This window comes from Arachis ipaensis, chromosome B6 (assembly GCF_059453495.1).
Source record: "Arachis ipaensis isolate K30076 ecotype BB chromosome B6, ASM5945349v1, whole genome shotgun sequence".
NCBI classification, from domain to species: domain Eukaryota; kingdom Viridiplantae; phylum Streptophyta; class Magnoliopsida; order Fabales; family Fabaceae; genus Arachis; species Arachis ipaensis.
The window spans coordinates 132537139-132555574 of NC_142441.1; the positions used below are offsets into that span (position 1 = coordinate 132537139).

Genomic DNA, 18436 nt, shown 5'->3' on the forward strand with positions numbered 1-18436 from the left:
GGGTCAAGTAGACAACTCTACCAAATCGAGTTGGATAGAGTTGGATACCTACAAATAAAATTCATATTACTAGTCCTACTCCAATACTGAAATAAATATAATTCAAATATACTAATGCCTTGAAATAAAACTTTCAGTAGCCATTGTTAATCTTCAAAAGAAACAATATAGTCCTTCAAGGTTCTCTAAGGATCCTTCTGATTTAAATTGTAATGCTAAAGTATAAAATAGTGTTAAATATGATTTTGGTCTCTAAGGTACAGGGCGAAAATTTTTTTCATCCCCAAACTTTTTTTGAATACAAAATCGTCCCTAAGGTTTAAAACTAAGTTTTAAAATTGTCCTTTTTACTTAAATATTAAAATTTTAGACCAAATTACCCATAATAAAAAAATTATAAAAAAAAGAGTGTTTATGCTCATGCGAAGGAGAAAGAGAAGAAGAAGAAGAAGCTGTCCACGATCCACCTCTGTCTCCGCTTTCGCCACCACCTCCGTACGATTTTTGGTCCCTAAAGTAAGGACGATTTTAAAACCAAGTTAAACCTTAGGAGCAACTTTGTATACAAAAAACGGTTTGGAATGAAAGAAATTTTCGACCTATATCTTAGGAACCAAAATTGTACTTAGCCCTATAAAATAGGTTTAAAGATGAGAACAAAGCAACGCATATTTAGTTGTCAATTCATCATTCCACATTGAAAGACTTTTGGTAGTTAAACATGGGAAGCTTTGTGGACATGCCATAGTTAGAGTTAATATTCAATTTAACCCACTAAATTTAAGGTCGGATTTAAATTGACCCTTAAAATTACAATTGATTCAATTGGGCCCCAAAATTTATAAAGTAACTCATGCTAGTCCCTGAACTGATTTCCGTAAACAGCGTGTTAATTTTACACATTAACTTGTCAATATTTGGATTCTTCATCTAGATTTCATATGGCTAAGACGTATTAGACTTCCTAGAAGCTTGATTGACTCCCCAACATTTTCATAAAAATAACAATAATAAGTTCAATTTAAAAATTTTACGGATATAGGAGCAATAATCAAGCTTTTGGAACTAATAAATCTTGATCACATGGAAGTTAGGCAAAGAATCCAAATCGCAACAAGTTAATGTATCAAATCAACACATTGTTAACGGAGACTAGCTCAAGAATTAATGTGAGTTACGATTGTAAATTTCGGAATCCAATTCTATTAAAATTTTAAGGGTCAAATTGAATCCGACTTCGCATATCAGAAGCCAATAACTTGCCATAGTTACATAATCATAATCACATATTAAAATACAAACCCCCACTACTACCTCATTCACATAACAAAAGACATACCAGACCCACCCGACATCCATCAAGATTCCAGAGCAATTATATGTATTATGTAACAAACCCATAACTGGGGAGATAATCCAAAAATGAAAAACTTATAGTTGCAGAGCCTTACACCAAACCAAGAAACCATATACCAGCCACCCCACATTTTCAGTAACCACTCGCCAAGCCCGATGCGCTCTCTGTTCTCCTTTTGGCATAGCCATCAAGAGAACAAGGAGGACTATACTTTGAGACCGCTATACCAACCCCTGGAGTCTATTGACAACCTGGAACACACTTGTAAAGACTGAACTAGAAGAATGACAAACACACACCAGATCCCACACATCAATAACTCAGACGATCATCTCTCAACAGTACCAAATTGAAGATTCAACTGTAGTGATCATCAAAAAATCTCCTCCACCAAACAACAGCAGCAAAGTGCTGCCAAGCTGCATGCAAATGTGAAGTTAAACCCAGATGATGAAAAGGAAAAATGTAACAAGAAATATAAGAGTGAAACTAAAAGGATTTAAGTTTAAGATAAATTTTTTGGCTAAAGAAAAGGTAATCTCTTGAGCTGAAATAAGATAATTCCAAAGCTTAAAACCAGTTGATTATCCAAGTAGTCATATCAAATCTTGGGTTCAGGTTAACATATTTTTAACAAACATTAAATCATGAATGCATTATAGCAACTTAAACAGAATGAGATGCAACAAAGGCATGAATACTTGTCACCAATGTAAGCTAAATGCTTTATCAAATTTTGACATTTGATTTATCTTAATCTAAAGTTCAAGAATGCCGAATTTGTATCATAAGAAATTAACAAGAAAGGTAATTCGGGAAGTTGACTTCAATTAAGGAACAAAAACTTGACTAGGTTAACAAAAATATTTTTACCAAAAAAATTGAAAATATAAATGATGGGGCCCATTTGTTGAAGGATCATATTCAGCTTATATTATTCATCATTTTCCTTCCAGAAATCCAAGAATTGTTCGTTTATCTAATTATAATTATATCCATTATATTCTTTTATGAAATTTTACAAGACCAAAGAAATATAACATGTGGGACCCTAACATATTATTCCTTGTTGATGTGATGTGAGATGTATTTAGGGATTCCACAGAGAAAAGCAGTATTGGTGCCAATAGCTCTGCTATAGCGTTAGATCTTTATGATGATGCAGAAGTTAACCTTTTTTTCTCTGTGGAGGTCATCATTCAGAACATATTGCTTACTTTGGAGAAGTGGTTTTTGTTTGTGCTCACCAAATCGCTAACTCTCCTTTACTGTTGAACAAGATGTGAAACTTATACCATGTGATACTCGTATCCCGTCCCATTAGGTTGATTCAGTTTTCAAAGAGAAGTGAATACAAACAACAAATTCTTATTTGTCTCACTATTCTGAACTCTGGTTACCAGAGTGACCACATGGTGCACCACTGTCTTACCTTGAGTCACATCAATGGTTAGAAATTCAGAAATGTCCCCTTTAAAATGGAACCTTAGATACCCATTCAGGGGTTATCTCTTGACAGTGTTTAATTAGGCTACATTTTAATAGGCTGTGATTTTGCTAACTTACAAAATTTGTGTTTCCTTTTAGCAACTCAATTCTCTAGATGCGATATCTATACCAACACTTACAGTATGAAACTATGAATGCATTTAAATGAAGTTTTGTTCGAATGTGAACCGTACTTATTCACTGCAAATGTTATCATGAATTGGAAGTTTTATAGGCTGATTTCAATTAAAGGATCTCTTCTCTTAGCCCTTCTAGAAGCAAATTATCGCCTATCAACTTTAGGGTTGTTTCATAAGAGTTATCAGATTGTTGCATTCAAACCTTCCATAACAATAATTAAAGATACTACACTCTACATTTTCTGCCTGGTGAGCTCACACTTCACAGTACCTTTATCCATGACAACCCTCTTCCAACTGAAGGTACTCAGTTTATTTCTCACACCATTGCAGGCAACCTGGCTTGGTTGGCTCTGACCCATAGTTGTGCATTCCTCTTAATCATAATTTGGGGCTCAATTATGTTATGATTCATTATTGGGTGGCGAATACTGTTTTAGGCAAGATGGGCACTTATCTTATGGTCTAGTGGCAAACTATTTTGTATGACTGCACACGGGCCAGCAAGTAATTTCTGGACATTACTAGCTATTTTGTTACCTGCTCTACTTCTTGTTAACCATGCCCATGATAAAAGGCATTTTCATTTGAGACTTTACACAATAATAGCAAAAATTGAGGTTCAGATCTATGCACTGTTTCTGGTGCAAGATTCCTGAGAATTTTGGAAAGAAAGTAATGCCTGACCAGTGATCAAATTGCAATCATTTTCCCCTACCTCTACTTCAACTCGTTGAGTAGAAAATAACTGAAGAAAGTAGAAAGGCATCATCAAGACCAAAAAAAAGTGATCCAATAAAAATAGTCAGTTCCTATTAAGGTAGAAAGGGTTTCTACTTGTTCCATAATATAGGAGCAGAAGGGTTATCTATCTCGTCATATTTTAGTGTTTAAGAATTACTTTAAGTTGCACACTTAGAGTGTGTTTATTAGTTGAGCTTTCAGAAAGGAAAGGAAGGGAGAGGAGGGAAGGGAGGGGTTTGGGGACAGCATTAAAATAGCGTTTGTTTTGAGGTACTGAGACGGAGACTGAGACTCAGTATTATATTTGTTGGTCCAGAGACTAGTACTAAAATTTCAATCTTTGTCCCCAAAATTTCAGTATTTCAGTACCTCCAAAAAGTGGACGCAGGGGACTAAAATTTTTAGAGACGGAGACTGGAACTTTAATAACATTTTATACCTAACATACCCCGATTTCAATTAATTAATTCCAACTTTGCCCTTTGTGCAAATTAAATTAGAGCTTCATTCTTATTTCAGTCCCTGTCTCCCACTTTACACCAAACACTATTGAGACTTATTTCAGTTTCTATCTCTCAGTCTCAGTCTCTCAATCTCTGCCTCCCTTCCAAATGCTACCTAAGAGACTCGTAATTAGATAGAAGCAGAAGAAAAGGATGTTTAATTTTATGGGTTCTACCATGTCACGATAGATGAGTGGAGCAACGATCCTTGGGAAGGTCATTGCTTATATGGAAATCATCATGCAAATATTTGATTTATAGAAACTTGTCCACTTTCTTCCTTAGTTTTGTGTCATAAATAAACAAGGGCGACATTTTGGCTAAGAATTTTATATGAACTTTAACGTCCAAAGCATGTCATTTCTGCTTTGGACATGAAAGATTACGAACAAGTTTGCAATAAGCATGGTGCATCATCAGTTCATCACATTGTGCACTAGATCAATCAACCGGAAAATTTAATATTAGTTTAGGATTATTAGTAAAGCATTCTAATAAAAAATTGTTTAGTTTTAAACATCTCACTTTGGCTCCTGTTTCTCTTTCCCCCAAAAAAATGTGCAAGTGCAACTAATCCCGATGTGTCAGTGCAAATTGTGCCCCAAATGTGTTAACATTTCTCAGTACTTGTCATCAATCATCCAATGCTTGTTTGGAATCATGAACTACTTAAATGTTTCCAAAGAAAAAGAAAAAGAAATTGAATCAACAGGTAGAGGGGAGGGGGATGAATAAGCCATTGGATTTCAGCAATCAGACACAACCCATGCAATTCAAGTTTCAGATAACACGCCTAAGATAAAGATCAACTATGAACATCCACCAAAGAATCAATCACTTATCAGTTATCACCAACGGTCATCTCATCTGGAAAAAAACACCTAAGCACCATTTCTATAATAATTCAATTATTCAATAGCAAGTAGAATATCAATATCGCTCCTCGGCGAGTGAATAACTGGCATTGTTGTTCCAATATAGACCCTCCCTCATTATGAAAAATTGAAACACCCTTGGATAGCTGGATCAATGTATCTGGATACAAATACAACTATACAAGTACAAATAAAAATACCGATCCCAAAAATGTGCCAAATTTCACATTGACATATAAACGGAACCGAGGGAGTACAATATAGGAACTGCTAAACTAGAAAGCCGAAAAACCCTAGAAAAGCATGCAATACCACACAAAAAAGCAAAGAATCATACCAGCCTTGAAGAAAACCGGTATCATTGTGGTGATGATGATGATGATGCTCGCATTGATATTGGGGCTGAGGAGGATAACCGTCATTGAAATACCCTTGGTACCCTTGGTATTGTGGGGGCGGTTGTGGAGGATACGCCGCGTAACCAGCAGGGGGTGGGGGTGGAGGCGGAGGGTAGGCGTGGTACGACGGTTGCTGCGGCGGCTGCGGGGGTGCTGTAGGGTATCCGGGCGGCGAGTACCCTTGTGGCGCAGGATAAGGAGTTCCGTACCCTGCATGAAGGAACAAATCAAAAGAATTATCATCGGAATCGGATACGTCAGAATTGTGAATTTTGAATATCTGAGAATTGATATTTAAAAATTGGAAAGATTAAAGTGTGTAGAGGAGTGTGATTTGTTCAGGTACCAGGGGGAGGGTATGATTCTTGGGGAAGTCTCTGGTAATTGCTCATCTTTTTTATTTTATTTTTCTTTTGGTTCTGGGATTGGAGGGGGGGAGGGAGGGACGGCTCTCTGCTCTATCTGCTGTTGCTGTTGCGTGTGCGTGAGAGCGAGGAGAGAATGGAGGAATGTTCCTCTCAATTGTTAAATAATCAGTTGTATGGACAAATAATCAGCTGCCAAGTGTTGAATAAAGAATAAAACATAATATTATATAATTAATTGAATTTATTATTTTTAGCCATATTTTAAATATTAAATTCTGATAAAAAAAATTTTCTTCAAAATTAATCATACCGGATAGCAAGAAATAGAGTCGATTTCTTTAACTTATATCTAAAAATCATAGTTCAACTTAAAATATTTTAATTAAATTTTTTAATATAATACATATTAGGGGTGTAAGTTATCGAATCGGATCGAAAATTATCGCAGAACCGAACCGAATTTTACAACAACTAAAAGAAAAATCGAAAAAATCGGTTTTTTGGTTTTTTCGAACTAAACCGATCGGTTTGATTCGGTTTTCGGTTGCCTTTGTTAAAATCGAACCGAACCGAAGAGTGAGAGTTCAGTAGCGTGTGTTTTTACTAAGTTGCCCTTTAACCTAGGTATAAAAGGGCCAATCAACCACAAGCCCACAACGGCACAACCCTAGCTTTCTTCTTCTCCTTTCACGCGAACCCTAAACTCAGTCACCCACAAAACACTTCTATCTCCCATTCTTCCATGGTTCCACCTCCGACCTCCATGCTTGAGAAAAGGAGAGCCTGAGGGAGCCAGAGAGTGCTGTCCGCCGTCAAGGAAGTCGCCTATCGTCGCTCGAAGTCGTTCATTCATCGCCGTCGCAGGGTCGCCATCGCAAGGTCGCCGTCGCAACAAAGCCAAAGCCGAGCAGCACTCCAATCCAGTCTGTCGCCGAGCAGCAATCCATTCACCGAGCAGCAGTCCGTCGCTGAGCAGCAATCTAGTGGCCGAGTAAGACGCTAGTGGCCGAGTAAGACGCCAGTGGCCGAGCAGTCCAACTCGAGCAGCACTCCAGTCACCGTCTCACCGAGCCCTCTCCTACAAAAAGCAACTGAAATGTCTTTTTCAGAGGTTAGAATTTGTCCTTGGTTATAATTTTTTTCAAAATCTCAAAATTCACCATATATTTTTTCAAAATCTCAGAATATGTTTTTCTTTTAATTGTTTTTGGTTCAGATATGTAATTATGGGTTGAAAAGAGTGTTTCTGTGGTTATTGAGGTTTGTGTGATTTACAGGGTTTGATTGGATTGCTTGAGTTGCGATAAAAGGGCTTATTTATGCAATAATATTAGTGAGTATTAGGGATTTAGGGTTGAACTTCTTTTTCCTTTTGATTATAAGAAGTTTGGAAAATGCGTTTTTTTGTGGAATCTGTTTTGTGATTTATAGGGTTTTGATTGGAAGGATTGGTTTGTGATTAATGAAAGAAAGATCATGTTTTTGCAATAATTATTAGATTAGCATCGGGAAGTAATACTTTTGCCCTCTTATTACATTTGTTTATTTTGACATTTATAATCATGGAAAACGAACTTGTTTCTTAGAAGTTTCAAGTTTGTATATTCTATAAAGGGCATGTGCTTGTTAGAAACTTTGAATAAAATGGTTTTGCCTTTTAGTGTCTTTTAGTTGTGTATGAGCTGTTTATGTCTTAGTAGATTTCTGTTGATTGGCTTTAAATTCTGTTAATTACTTATGAGCTGCTGTGGTTTTGTTCTGCATATATATGACTGCATGTAATTAATATGTTTCAATATATATGGCTGCATATAATTAATATGTTCTTAATATATATGGCTGCATATATATGAGCTGATGTGGTTTTGAATGCTAAATTTGTTGCTGGAAACAATATTTTTGGTGCTGTCGATGAATTAAAATGCTAATTTTTCATTGTTCTGTATATATATATATATATATATATATATATATATATATATATATATATATATATATATATATATATATATATATATATGCAGCCAACAAGCAATGAGGTGTCCAATGAACGGACGCCTGAAGTTGGGGGTGAAAATGTTGAGTCCGTGGTATGTTCTTCAACGGACAGTGGCGTGCTTACCAAACCCCCGCCCCATCCTAGATCAAAGAAGAGGAAGGTTGATTCAACTAATGTGGGTGTAACTCCAGGAGCAACTCCTACAAATCCAACTCCAAGCACTGTGGAAACTGATGAAGAGGATGGCAAGGATGATCCCAATGAAGGTAACAGAAAACCTTCTAGACCTAGATCTTGGACTTGGGAACACTTTACAAAGGATCCTAAGTTCAAGCCATCACATCCTAGGGCTAAATGTAATTGGTGTGGTGCATCATATGCATGTGACTCTCATAGAAATGGTACAACTAATATGCGTTATCATTTGTTGAATCAATGTAAAAAATTTCCTAGGGACTCAGGTGACCCTAGTCAAACAATCCTTACCTTCCAACAAAAAAAGAGGGTGAAGGGGTATTTACTGCAGTTACTTTTGATGCTGAAATGTGTAGAAAAGCCCTTACTAGGATGATAATTGTTGATGAGCTACCGTTCAAGTTTGTTGAGGGGGAGGGATTCAGATTCTATATGAGTATTATGCAACCTAGATTTCCACTTCCAGGAAGGATTACTGTTGCTAAGGATTGTTGGAATCTTTATATTAGTGAGAAGAATAGGTTAAAAACTGTGTTCAAACAACCAAATCAATCTGTTTGTTTAACTACTGATTGTTGGACTTCTATGCAAAATCTGAATTATATGTGTCTCACTGCTCATTACATTGATCATGATTGGAAATTGCAAAAGAGGATTATCAATTTTTGTCTTATTAAAAATCACAAGGGAGAAATAATTGGTAGAAAAATTGAGAGATGTCTTTTGGGGTGGGGGATATCTAGAGTGTTCACAATTACGGTTGATAATGCTAGTTCTAATGATACTGCAATATCTTATCTAAGAACTAGAATGGAGGATTGGAATTTACATCCTTTGAAAGGAGAGCATTTGCATGTTAGGTGTTGCGCACATATTCTTAATCTTGTTGTTAATGATGGATTGAAAGAGATGCATGAATCTATTAGCAAGATAAGAAATGCTATTCGATATGTGCGTGCTTCCCCTAGTCGCATGAATAGGTTCAAAAATTTCATTAAGGAAGCTAGGATACAAGACAAGTGTACTGTTCAACTCGATGTTCCCACTAGATGGAACTCTACATACACCATGCTTGAAAGTGGTTTGAAGTTTCAAAAGGCGTTCAAGAGGCTAGGGGAGAGAGATACAAAATATGCTCTAATGCAAGGTGGTATTCTGAGGAATGTTGATTGGGACAATGCAAAACACTTTATGGAATTCTTAAAAATTTTTCATGATGTTACAAAGAGTGTGTCTGGTAGTTTGCTTGTGACTTCTTCTCAATATTTTCATGAATTTTGTAAGATATTGCGAGTGTTCAAGGCTTCTTGTGGTAGTCGAGATCCATTACTTGGGAGTATGGCTGAGAGGATGAAGCTTAAGTATGACAAGTACTAGGGTAACATAAAAAATATCAATATGATGATTTTTGTTGCTGTGGTTCTTGATCCTAGATACAAATTGATGTTTGTGAACTTTAGCTTTGAAAAGCTATATGATAAAGATGATGCTGATTTTTTGGGTGCAAAAGTGAAAGAGACCTTCTCCAAGATGTTTGAATGCTATGTGAATGCAAATAATGGGGGTAGATCTTCTACTTCAGCAACAATGGATGGTGCATCAGATGTGGGAGTACCTAATGGTGACATAACTGGTGATTTTTTCAAGGAAGTGCATTTTCATGAGATCATCAACAAGAATGAGGTGGATTTGTATTTGATGGGTGGCTTAGAGAAGCCTCATGATCAAAATACTTTTGACATATTGAATTGGTGGAAGGTAAATTCTAGCAAGTATCCTATCTTATCCCAAATAGCTAGAGATGTCTTAGCAATGCCGGTCTCGACTGTTGCTTCAGAATTGGCTTTTAGCACTGGTGGAAGAGTGCTTAACAATTATAGGAGTTCTTTAACTCCAAAGACAGTTGATGCATTGATTTACACACAAAATTGGCTTTGTGCTTCTCCAATGACAACTGATTTTGAGGAGCTTATTGAAGAGTTTGAGAAACTTGAATTAGGTATGCAAAAAAGAAATTTGAAGTTACTTTCATAGTTTATGTTTATAATTTATAATATATATTATGTTTATGTTTATAATTTATATTAATTTCTTTGTTTTGTTTTTGTAGAAATTGCACCAACCGGGGAAGATGATGATGAGTCTAGTGTAGATTCAGATTAAGCATGGTGGCTGCTTGGTTTTTATTTGGTTTAAAGTGGCTATTTAGGTTTTTAGTATGTTTTAAAATGTGTTTGTTAGACATTTTTAATTGTCTTTGTTTTATGTTTAATTATTGGGACAAGTTGGATTTGTATTGAATTTGGATGTGATATACTCTTGTTATTCTAGTTTATTGATGGTTTTAAACTTGATTTTATGGTAATTTAAATTCTGAATATTAGGTTTCAAAAAACCGAAAAAATTGACCGAATCAAACCGCTATTAGTTCGGTTCGATTGTCCAAACAGCAGCAAACCAAACGATTGATATCAGTGTAGAACCGAACAGATCGGTTCGATTGATTTTCGATCTAAAACCGAACCAAACCGAACCGATTACACCTCTAATATATATCGATTATCATTCATTCATTTGTATGTAAATAATTAATAAAAAATATATAAATTTATAAAATTATTATATTATAATATTATATTAAAAATTTACTGAAATAGTTGCAATATATTTATATATATTAATTTATATTTTTTTAAATTAAATAACTAACTATCAGAATAGTCAAATTTAATAGTAAAACAATCAAATTTATAATAGAATAATAATCAAATTTGTATGTCATTAGTAAACAAATTATAAAAATGCTCAAATACTAAAAATCAACTATATCTTTAGTTTTTACCTATTTGTATATATTTATATATGTTATTTTATCTATATTTTAACAAAACAATGAATTATTAGAATAATAAATTTATTTATGAATATAAAAGGTTAGTTACAATTATATTTTCATATTTTTATTTGTATTTTAATAATAAATAAAATGTAACTTAATTATATTATTTATAATATTTAATTATAAAATGTTAGTCAAATTTAGGACAATTTACTTGAATAAAATGAGAGGGAGATTTATTTACTCAAATGTAACAATTGCAATTCCTTTACTTGCGTGTCCTGATTCATTATTATATAAACCGTGATAAGTTACCACGTTTTATTTTTTACACATAAACCGTGGCAGGTAACTACGGTTTCGAATGAGACAAAATGAGTATAAACCGGGAAGTAACCACGAATTATGCATGAATAACGTGGGTAAAAATCGTGTTAGGTTCCCACAGTTTATGAGTAGTCTGTGTGATCATAAAACCCCCTAAGTTACCATGGTTTATGCGTGGAGTAATATAAATACATAATCCGCGTTAAGTCTTGACGAATTTTATATGTGGTGGACCAAAATTTTTGAAACTCTATGAGAGTTTGAGAGAGAATCCGGGGAAGTCTTTGGGGATGGTGGAGCCATGGAAAACGCAGCTCGCATGTACCGATTAAATGGCGTTGCGCACGTGGCTAGAAACATCGACCAAGAGCTTACTTATACTACCTTATTATTATTATTATTATTATTATTATTATTATTATTATTAGAGAAAATAGGAAACCAATATGAGAAACAAAAAATGTCGTGTTTTCGTTATGGATAAAGAATATGTATGCTCAAGTTGTATGTTTATACTAATTTTTTTAAATTATATTTACTCTTATTAATATTGCAAGTATGATGAGGATTACATGATATATGTGAACCACTCTGTTTTATGTTTTGATGTGTGGCAAATTAGTTGTGTCGTTAATGAATCGTAAATTTTTTAGATTTCTTGAGTGTCGAAATAATTCCTTATCCACATGTTGCAGCCTACTAGGGTTATTACCTGTGTTAGGAGACAACAGAATATGCCTCTACACGAACGGATTATACCGTATCTGGAGACCGCGGGCTTGTATCACTTGGCTAGGCTGAACAGTCAGTGATTTTGGGTTGATGAGCCTCTACTTAGCACATTCGTTAAGAGGTGGCGCCCTGAAACCCACACCTTTCACATGCCGTTTGGGGAGTGCACTGTCACTTTGCAAGATGTGGCATATCAGCTGGGTTTGCCCATCGATGGGGAGGCCGTTAGTGGGTGCCTGACTGACTTTAAGAATCTAATGGAAAATGGAAGACCAGCATGGGAGTGGTTTCGGGAATTGTTTGGCGAGATATCGCCGCCGAATAAAGTCAAGCAGATGATGGTTCACTTCACATGGTTCCATGAGAGGTTTCGGGTTCTCCCAACAGATGCGAGTGAAGAGACCGTGCATATATACGCACGTGCTTATATTATGATGTTGTTGTCGTCTCAGCTGTTTGCGGACAAGAACGCAAACCGGGTTCACCTTCGCTGGTTGCCATATTTGGCATCGATGGACTGATAAATACACTCAACGGTTCTCTGTCAGTGAACTTCACACCGTATTTTTTGCTTCTTTGAATTTTTCCAGAGCAATGCACTAAGACAAGAAAACTCTCTTCCTCACTTGCCATTGTGAAAATACTTCTCTTCAACAGCTTGAATCTCACTCATATATATAGAATTTTTTCTTCATAAACCGTGGCAAGTAAGAAAGGTTTTTGCATTTACATATCCCTTCATATACCGTGGGAAGTAACAAGGTTTTATGATCAAAGTTCTCGCTTCATAAATCGTGCTTACCTATCACGGTTTATGTGTAAATTGTAAAACGTGGTAACATACCACGGTTTACATAATAATGAATCAGGACATGCAAGTAAAGGAATTGCAATTGTTGCATTTGAGTAAAGATTTTTTTCAATCATTTTATTTAGGTAAATTGCCCTCAAATTTAAGTATAATATTTTAAAAATTTGATTATAAATATAAATATGTGATCTTTTTATTTCAATATAAATTGTTATAAGAGTGGTTAATTAGCGAAATTTCAAACTATAAATTTCACTCACGAAGATATGTACAAATTAAATGCAAGATTATTTAATGAGGGTGGTAGACAAAATAAAAAAAGAGAAAAATTAGCTTGAGAAAGCAACCAACCATGTCATCTTATACTCGGTTAAGCAACCTTAACAAATTCACAGCATTACATTCTCGAATACTCTTTAAGCACGCAGCAATAATAATAAGATAAATATGAGATTTTCCTCATCTCCTCTGTATACGTTCTTTATAGTTTCTGTTACTCTGCCTTTTCTTCTGAAGATGAGCACCAACAACAAGAACCAGAATCATGAATCTGTGCCATCGTCTTCATCATCTCCATCTACTGTACAGAAGTGGGGGACACACATAATGGGGAAGCCAGCAGTGCCAAGTAGCCACCCAAACAACAAGAAAGCAGCAGTGGAGGGTGCACCAAGTGATGAAGAGCCTGGAGTTCATTACTACCATCAGCAGCATCCATATGTTCAACATAGCCCCCTTGAAAAGCCTCCAAGTAGAAGCCCCATGGAATCCATTGTAAGGAATAAAAGCCAAATGAGAGGGAGTGCTACTGAATTTAATGGCCAAATTGATGAGTTGATCACTAGTGACGGGGGATTAGCTAGAGACTCTGGACACGTGGCAGCTCATACGAAAATTCGGGGGGCGAAGGAGGAGAAAACTCACTATTAGAAGGAGGTTGGAGGATCACATTTAGGGGAATGTTGTGGTATAGTCTCTTCCTTCTGTCACTCTCTGAATTTTCTCTCTGTCTTCTATTCCTTATTCCCTTTCTATTCTTGATCTGATTTTCCTTTCTTTCTTCCCACATCAGGTATTCATGCTGCGTTGGACCTTGTTGATTTCATGCAATTTTCTCCACTCTTTTATTGCATAATTCCTTATTATAGTTACTATGAGTTATAATTTGTCTTTTGTTCACTGTTTCATTCCTCTATTTCAGAGTTATAATAATTCCATTGAAGATACTATACTATGTTACTGCAATTGAGTGATTATACAGATTTACACCCTTCTATTTGGTGCTTTCATTGGCCATGGTGGTGGCCGATAACACTCGTATGAAAACTATGGAAGAAAACATCAAGCGATTGTTTCAGATAGTCGAATCAGTGTCTGAAGAAGGAAAAGCTGAGCAAACTAGCGTCATAGAGGCAACGGATTGGAAGCTGGAAGCAATCCAATCTTCTTTAACTCATCTACTTGACAATCATCATCGCAGCCATTCGGTACAGGTCACCACATGGGTCGCACTTAGGAGCGGATACTTTTTCTCGTCCATGGCATCATCATCGAAGGATGAGCTTTGATCTTCTGAAATTTGATGGCATTGATGCGTTGAACTGGATTTTTACTGTCAATCAATACTTCAATTTTTTTCGCATCCTTGAGGAAGATCATATTGGAATTGTTGCCATACTCATGACGAGCATGGCGGTCCCCTGGTTCCAAATAGCTCAGCATTATGCATCGTTCCGATCGTGGACTAGCTGAAGCATGACATTTAGATTGAATTTAGTCCCTCGCTCTATGAATCTCTAAGGGAGTTGATATTTAAGCTGCAACAACAAGGGTCTATTAGTGATTATTATGCGGAATTCGTGGCTCTTGCTAATAGGACTAAGATTGACCTCCTAAAGCCTTGCGATATTGTTTCATTAGTGACCTCCGAGTAGACATTAAGCATGAGGTTAAGGCACAGTGCCCCCTTCATTAATGTGAGCAGTGAGCTTGGCTAGACTCTACGAAGATAAATTTTTGTCCTCCCCAAGGAACACTTCGGGCCCCTCATCTTATCGTCGTCAGTTTCAACACCAGGCTGCGAAACTCGCAATCACGCCCTTTCCAACCTCGAAGCACATTACCACCACTACTAGCCATACCCACACCGAAGGCCCCTCTTCACTCATCCAAAAATTCAATTTGAAAATTGAGCCCAGCAGAGACTCATAGGAAGCGGGAGAAAAGTTCTCAGCCTCACACAGGTGCCAGAGCAAGTAATACATGTGGGTACAATTGGAAGGGGAGGGTGAGAGTGACGGTGGTGAAAGTTCTGCCATCGTTTTTGCCGAAGATGACCTTCTACACCAACTGGACCAAGAGGTGATTGAGCACCATCTCTCCTACAATGCCATGCACAGCACGTCGGTCCCAGCCACCATTTGCATTAAGGCTCACATTGGGGAACTAGAAATACAGGCCCTAATTAACGGTGGTAGCTCAGATTGTTTCATTAAACCCCGAATTGCTAAGTTTTTGAACCTGCAGTGGAGCTAGCTCTTGGAGTCCGAGTGATTATGGAAAATTTTGACATTATGGAAGTTAAAGGCAAAATTTCTGCTGTTGAGGTCACCCTCCAAGGATATAAGGTGCAAGTTTCTGATGTCTATGTCTTGCGTGTTGCTAGTGATGATCTCGTTATTGGTACCACATGGTTAAAGAGATTCGAGCCCATATTGTTGATTATGAGGATGCTTATATTCAATTTTTCCATGAGGATAGTTTAATTACTGTTCCGTCAAAGGATATTCTTCTGTGTTATAGCTCGGTGGCACGTTGTCCTGTGACTCTTTATAACTCGGAAAGAGTATCTTCAGAACTGGAACCTCGGCGTGGAACCTGTAAAAAGGACTTCGATGCTCAAGTTAGTGATTTTCCTTATGAAGAAAGCAATAAACAATATATTATGGAGATAGGATTGTTGCTGTTCTTTTTGAGTGAATGGCCTTCGTAGTCTTTTCCTCCTCAGTGAGGTTAGTTCACTGCCTTATGTAGATAGTTTTGTTAGGATTCGTAATAGATTGCAAGGGTAAAGCTTGATTTTTTAGGGAAGTTGAATATGGGTTTAAATCCGAGCTTTAGTGGTGCGCGAATCTCGGTAATTTTGGTTTTACTGAGGATTCTTCGGTAACCTCAGTCGTACTCGATTGTTGATTCTGAAGCTAAGGATGTTGGTATGGTCCACAGCCCCCAAGCTTGGCGTGTTGAGAACAGGTTGAGCTTATATATCCTCGGTTTTAGAAAGTGTTTGTGGAGGATTTATTGTATGAGCCCCCGAAGTTCAACTTGTTTTTTTGGGCTTTGTATCGTGGGCCTTTCTTTGTTTTTTGTCCCTCCTTGGGTTGTTTCACTGTTAGTGGGGTAGGGAGTCGTGGGGTAGTGGGAGTTGAGAGAGTTTTTATTGTCTTTTCAATTGCTTGTGGTTGTAGAAAACTGTTTGTCTTCTAGAGTTGTATGTTTTTACTGAGAGAAGAATCATGAGTAAGAAAGGTTAGTTTGCTTTTGTTTTGTACTTTTCACCTTTGTTTTGTTTCTGTTTTGTAATGGGAAAAAAGGAAAATGTTGTGGTAGATGAGGGGGACCCATACAGTTGGATTGACAGTGATGTGAGAAATTGTATTTCTATCTTTAGTAGTGTGGAATTGGTGGCCCAGTTAAATGAGGCTAGGTGGGTAAAAAATGGTGAACAGTTTGAGGTCAAGTTTTTACCTTGTGATGATGGGGACATAGTGTGTGAACGAAGGTTAGATTGGTCCTACTTTTACATATATACTTGCATGTTGACTGAGCTGGGTATGAGATTTCCTTTCTCTGATTTTGAGTGTGGAGTGTTGGCTCAGTTAAATTGTGCGCCAACACAGTTGCATCCCAATTCGTGGGTGTTCGTACAGGCTTTTGAATGCTTGATGGAGCACCTCAAATATTATCCCTCACTTGGTTTGTTCTTTTCGCTGTTCCAAGCCAAAGGTGTTTGGAAAGGGGTGGGTTAATTTAAGCAGTTACCCAGGTCGTAGTGTGTTTAGTCTGTACAAACAATCTTTTAAAGACTTCAAAGAAATGTTCGTGAAGGTACAAATTGGTGAGGTATTTTATCCATTCTTTTTGGATACACTGCTGGATAAGAGGTTTTCTATCTTTTGGTCTTGTGAGCCAAGGCAGATTTTGGATTGTGAAAATAGGGTAAAGAGTGAGGAATATGTTCTAAATTTTTTTATGTCTGTGATGGTGTCGTCTGAATTGCTATCTATATCTAGTTCATTGGAGCTTGAAGGAGATAGGGAAGCAATGGAGGAGTATCTAGATAATCTAGGCCTGTTGTTGGATTTTGTGCATTTTGAGTAATCTGTTTGGTCTTACTGGTTTATTGTGTGCTGTGTAGGTGAGAAAGCCCCCACTTTGACTACTGCGAACCTGAAAGCTTTTGTGTCTAAGGATAAAAAGAAAGAAAAAGAAGGTTCCTCCACTAACATCGTTAAAGATAGTGAGGTGGTTGGTGTAAAACAAGATGTGAACTTGAAAAGAAAAAGGGGGGAGGATCGTCTAGAGTGGTGGACCTGACCGATCTGAAGGAAAACTCTGAGGTGTTCACTACTGAAAAAATCAGTGCTACTCATGAATGTCAAGTTGTCCTCCATGGTTACAAAGAAGGTCCAAGGAACTTTCTCTGGTCTACTGGCTATCCTTTCATGGCCGTTGCTGACGAAGTAGCTCAAGTTGATTCTGATGTCAAGATAATTCATGATGCTGGGAAGGTTAGTGTTGCCCGGTACTTGCAAGTAAGGTTATTATTGTTGTGCTCTTTTGTTGTTTTTTGGTTTTTTATTTGTTTTTCTTACTTGGGTTCTCTTGGCTAGGTTATTGGGGCTCGGCTTCTTTCTATTGGTCGGACATCTGAGTTAGAGTCTATTCTAGAGGGTGACAATGTTGCTGCGATTAAAAGGTTAAAGGAGTCTTTGGAGGAGAAGGACGTGAAAATGGATAAATTTAGGGCTGAGATTAGGAGTTTGAAGGAAAAGTTAAAAAATTCTGAGGCTGAGTTGCAGAAGGTGAAGGTTGACCTTGAGGCTAAGGTCTCCGAGGCTGAAAGAATGACAGCTAAAATCCCATAGTTGGAGGAGGAGGTATTGGTTGCCTTTACTCTTGGGTTTGATCGAGCTGTTGCTCAAATAGGCGTAGTTGCTCCGGATGCCGATGTTAGTAGGTTGGACGTGACAAAGATTGTGAATAACGGCGAGTTGATGGATGATGATACCTTGATTGAGAAACAAGATGAAAGTGTTTCAGTCGAGAAAGCAGACTGATCTTCCTGTTTGTTTGGTCTGTTATTTTATTTTCGTAACTGAATAGTGGCATAGATTATTATTGACTTGTTTCGCGAAACTTCTTGGTTGACTAGTATTGTTATTTATGTCTTGTCCCTTATAAGGGTTCTTTTGTTTGATTGGCAATTCGACTTGTATGAAGTTGACAATTTGTGTTATTGATAACCGATAAAATTTATACATGTAAATGATATGGGGTGGGGGACCTTATTAAAACCTCTCCAAGAAAAATCCAAGGTGGAAAAAAACTTGTGAGTAGGAAAAAGAGTGTCTTCCCTTGCCCATATCATGTTAAGCATA

At 36.9% G+C, this 18436-nt stretch overlaps 1 protein-coding gene across 1 annotated transcript; it reads right to left on the reverse strand.

Moving 5' to 3' along the window:
* Positions 1-1211: 1211 nt before the first annotated feature.
* LOC107604839 (uncharacterized) lies at positions 1212-6009 on the reverse strand. The gene is made up of 3 exons (XM_016306541.3): positions 5852-6009; positions 5445-5715; positions 1212-1776 (listed from the first exon to the last, which is right to left on the reverse strand). The coding sequence occupies exons 1-3, from the start codon at positions 5895-5897 to the stop codon at positions 1731-1733; spliced, it is 363 nt and encodes a 120-aa protein (XP_016162027.1). The 5' UTR covers positions 5898-6009; the 3' UTR covers positions 1212-1730.
* Positions 6010-18436: the final 12427 nt, after the last annotated feature.

Coding starts and splice junctions, on each gene's coding strand:
- LOC107604839 (XM_016306541.3), bottom strand. CDS start 5,897: ATGAGCAATTACCAGAGACTTCCCCAAGAATCATACCCTCCCCCTG. Junction 5,716..5,851: donor AGAATCATACCCTCCCCCTG/GTACCTGAACAA, acceptor TCCTTCATGCAG/GGTACGGAACTCCTTATCCT. Junction 1,777..5,444: donor ACCGGTTTTCTTCAAGGCTG/GTATGATTCTTT, acceptor ATTTGCATGCAG/CTTGGCAGCACTTTGCTGCT.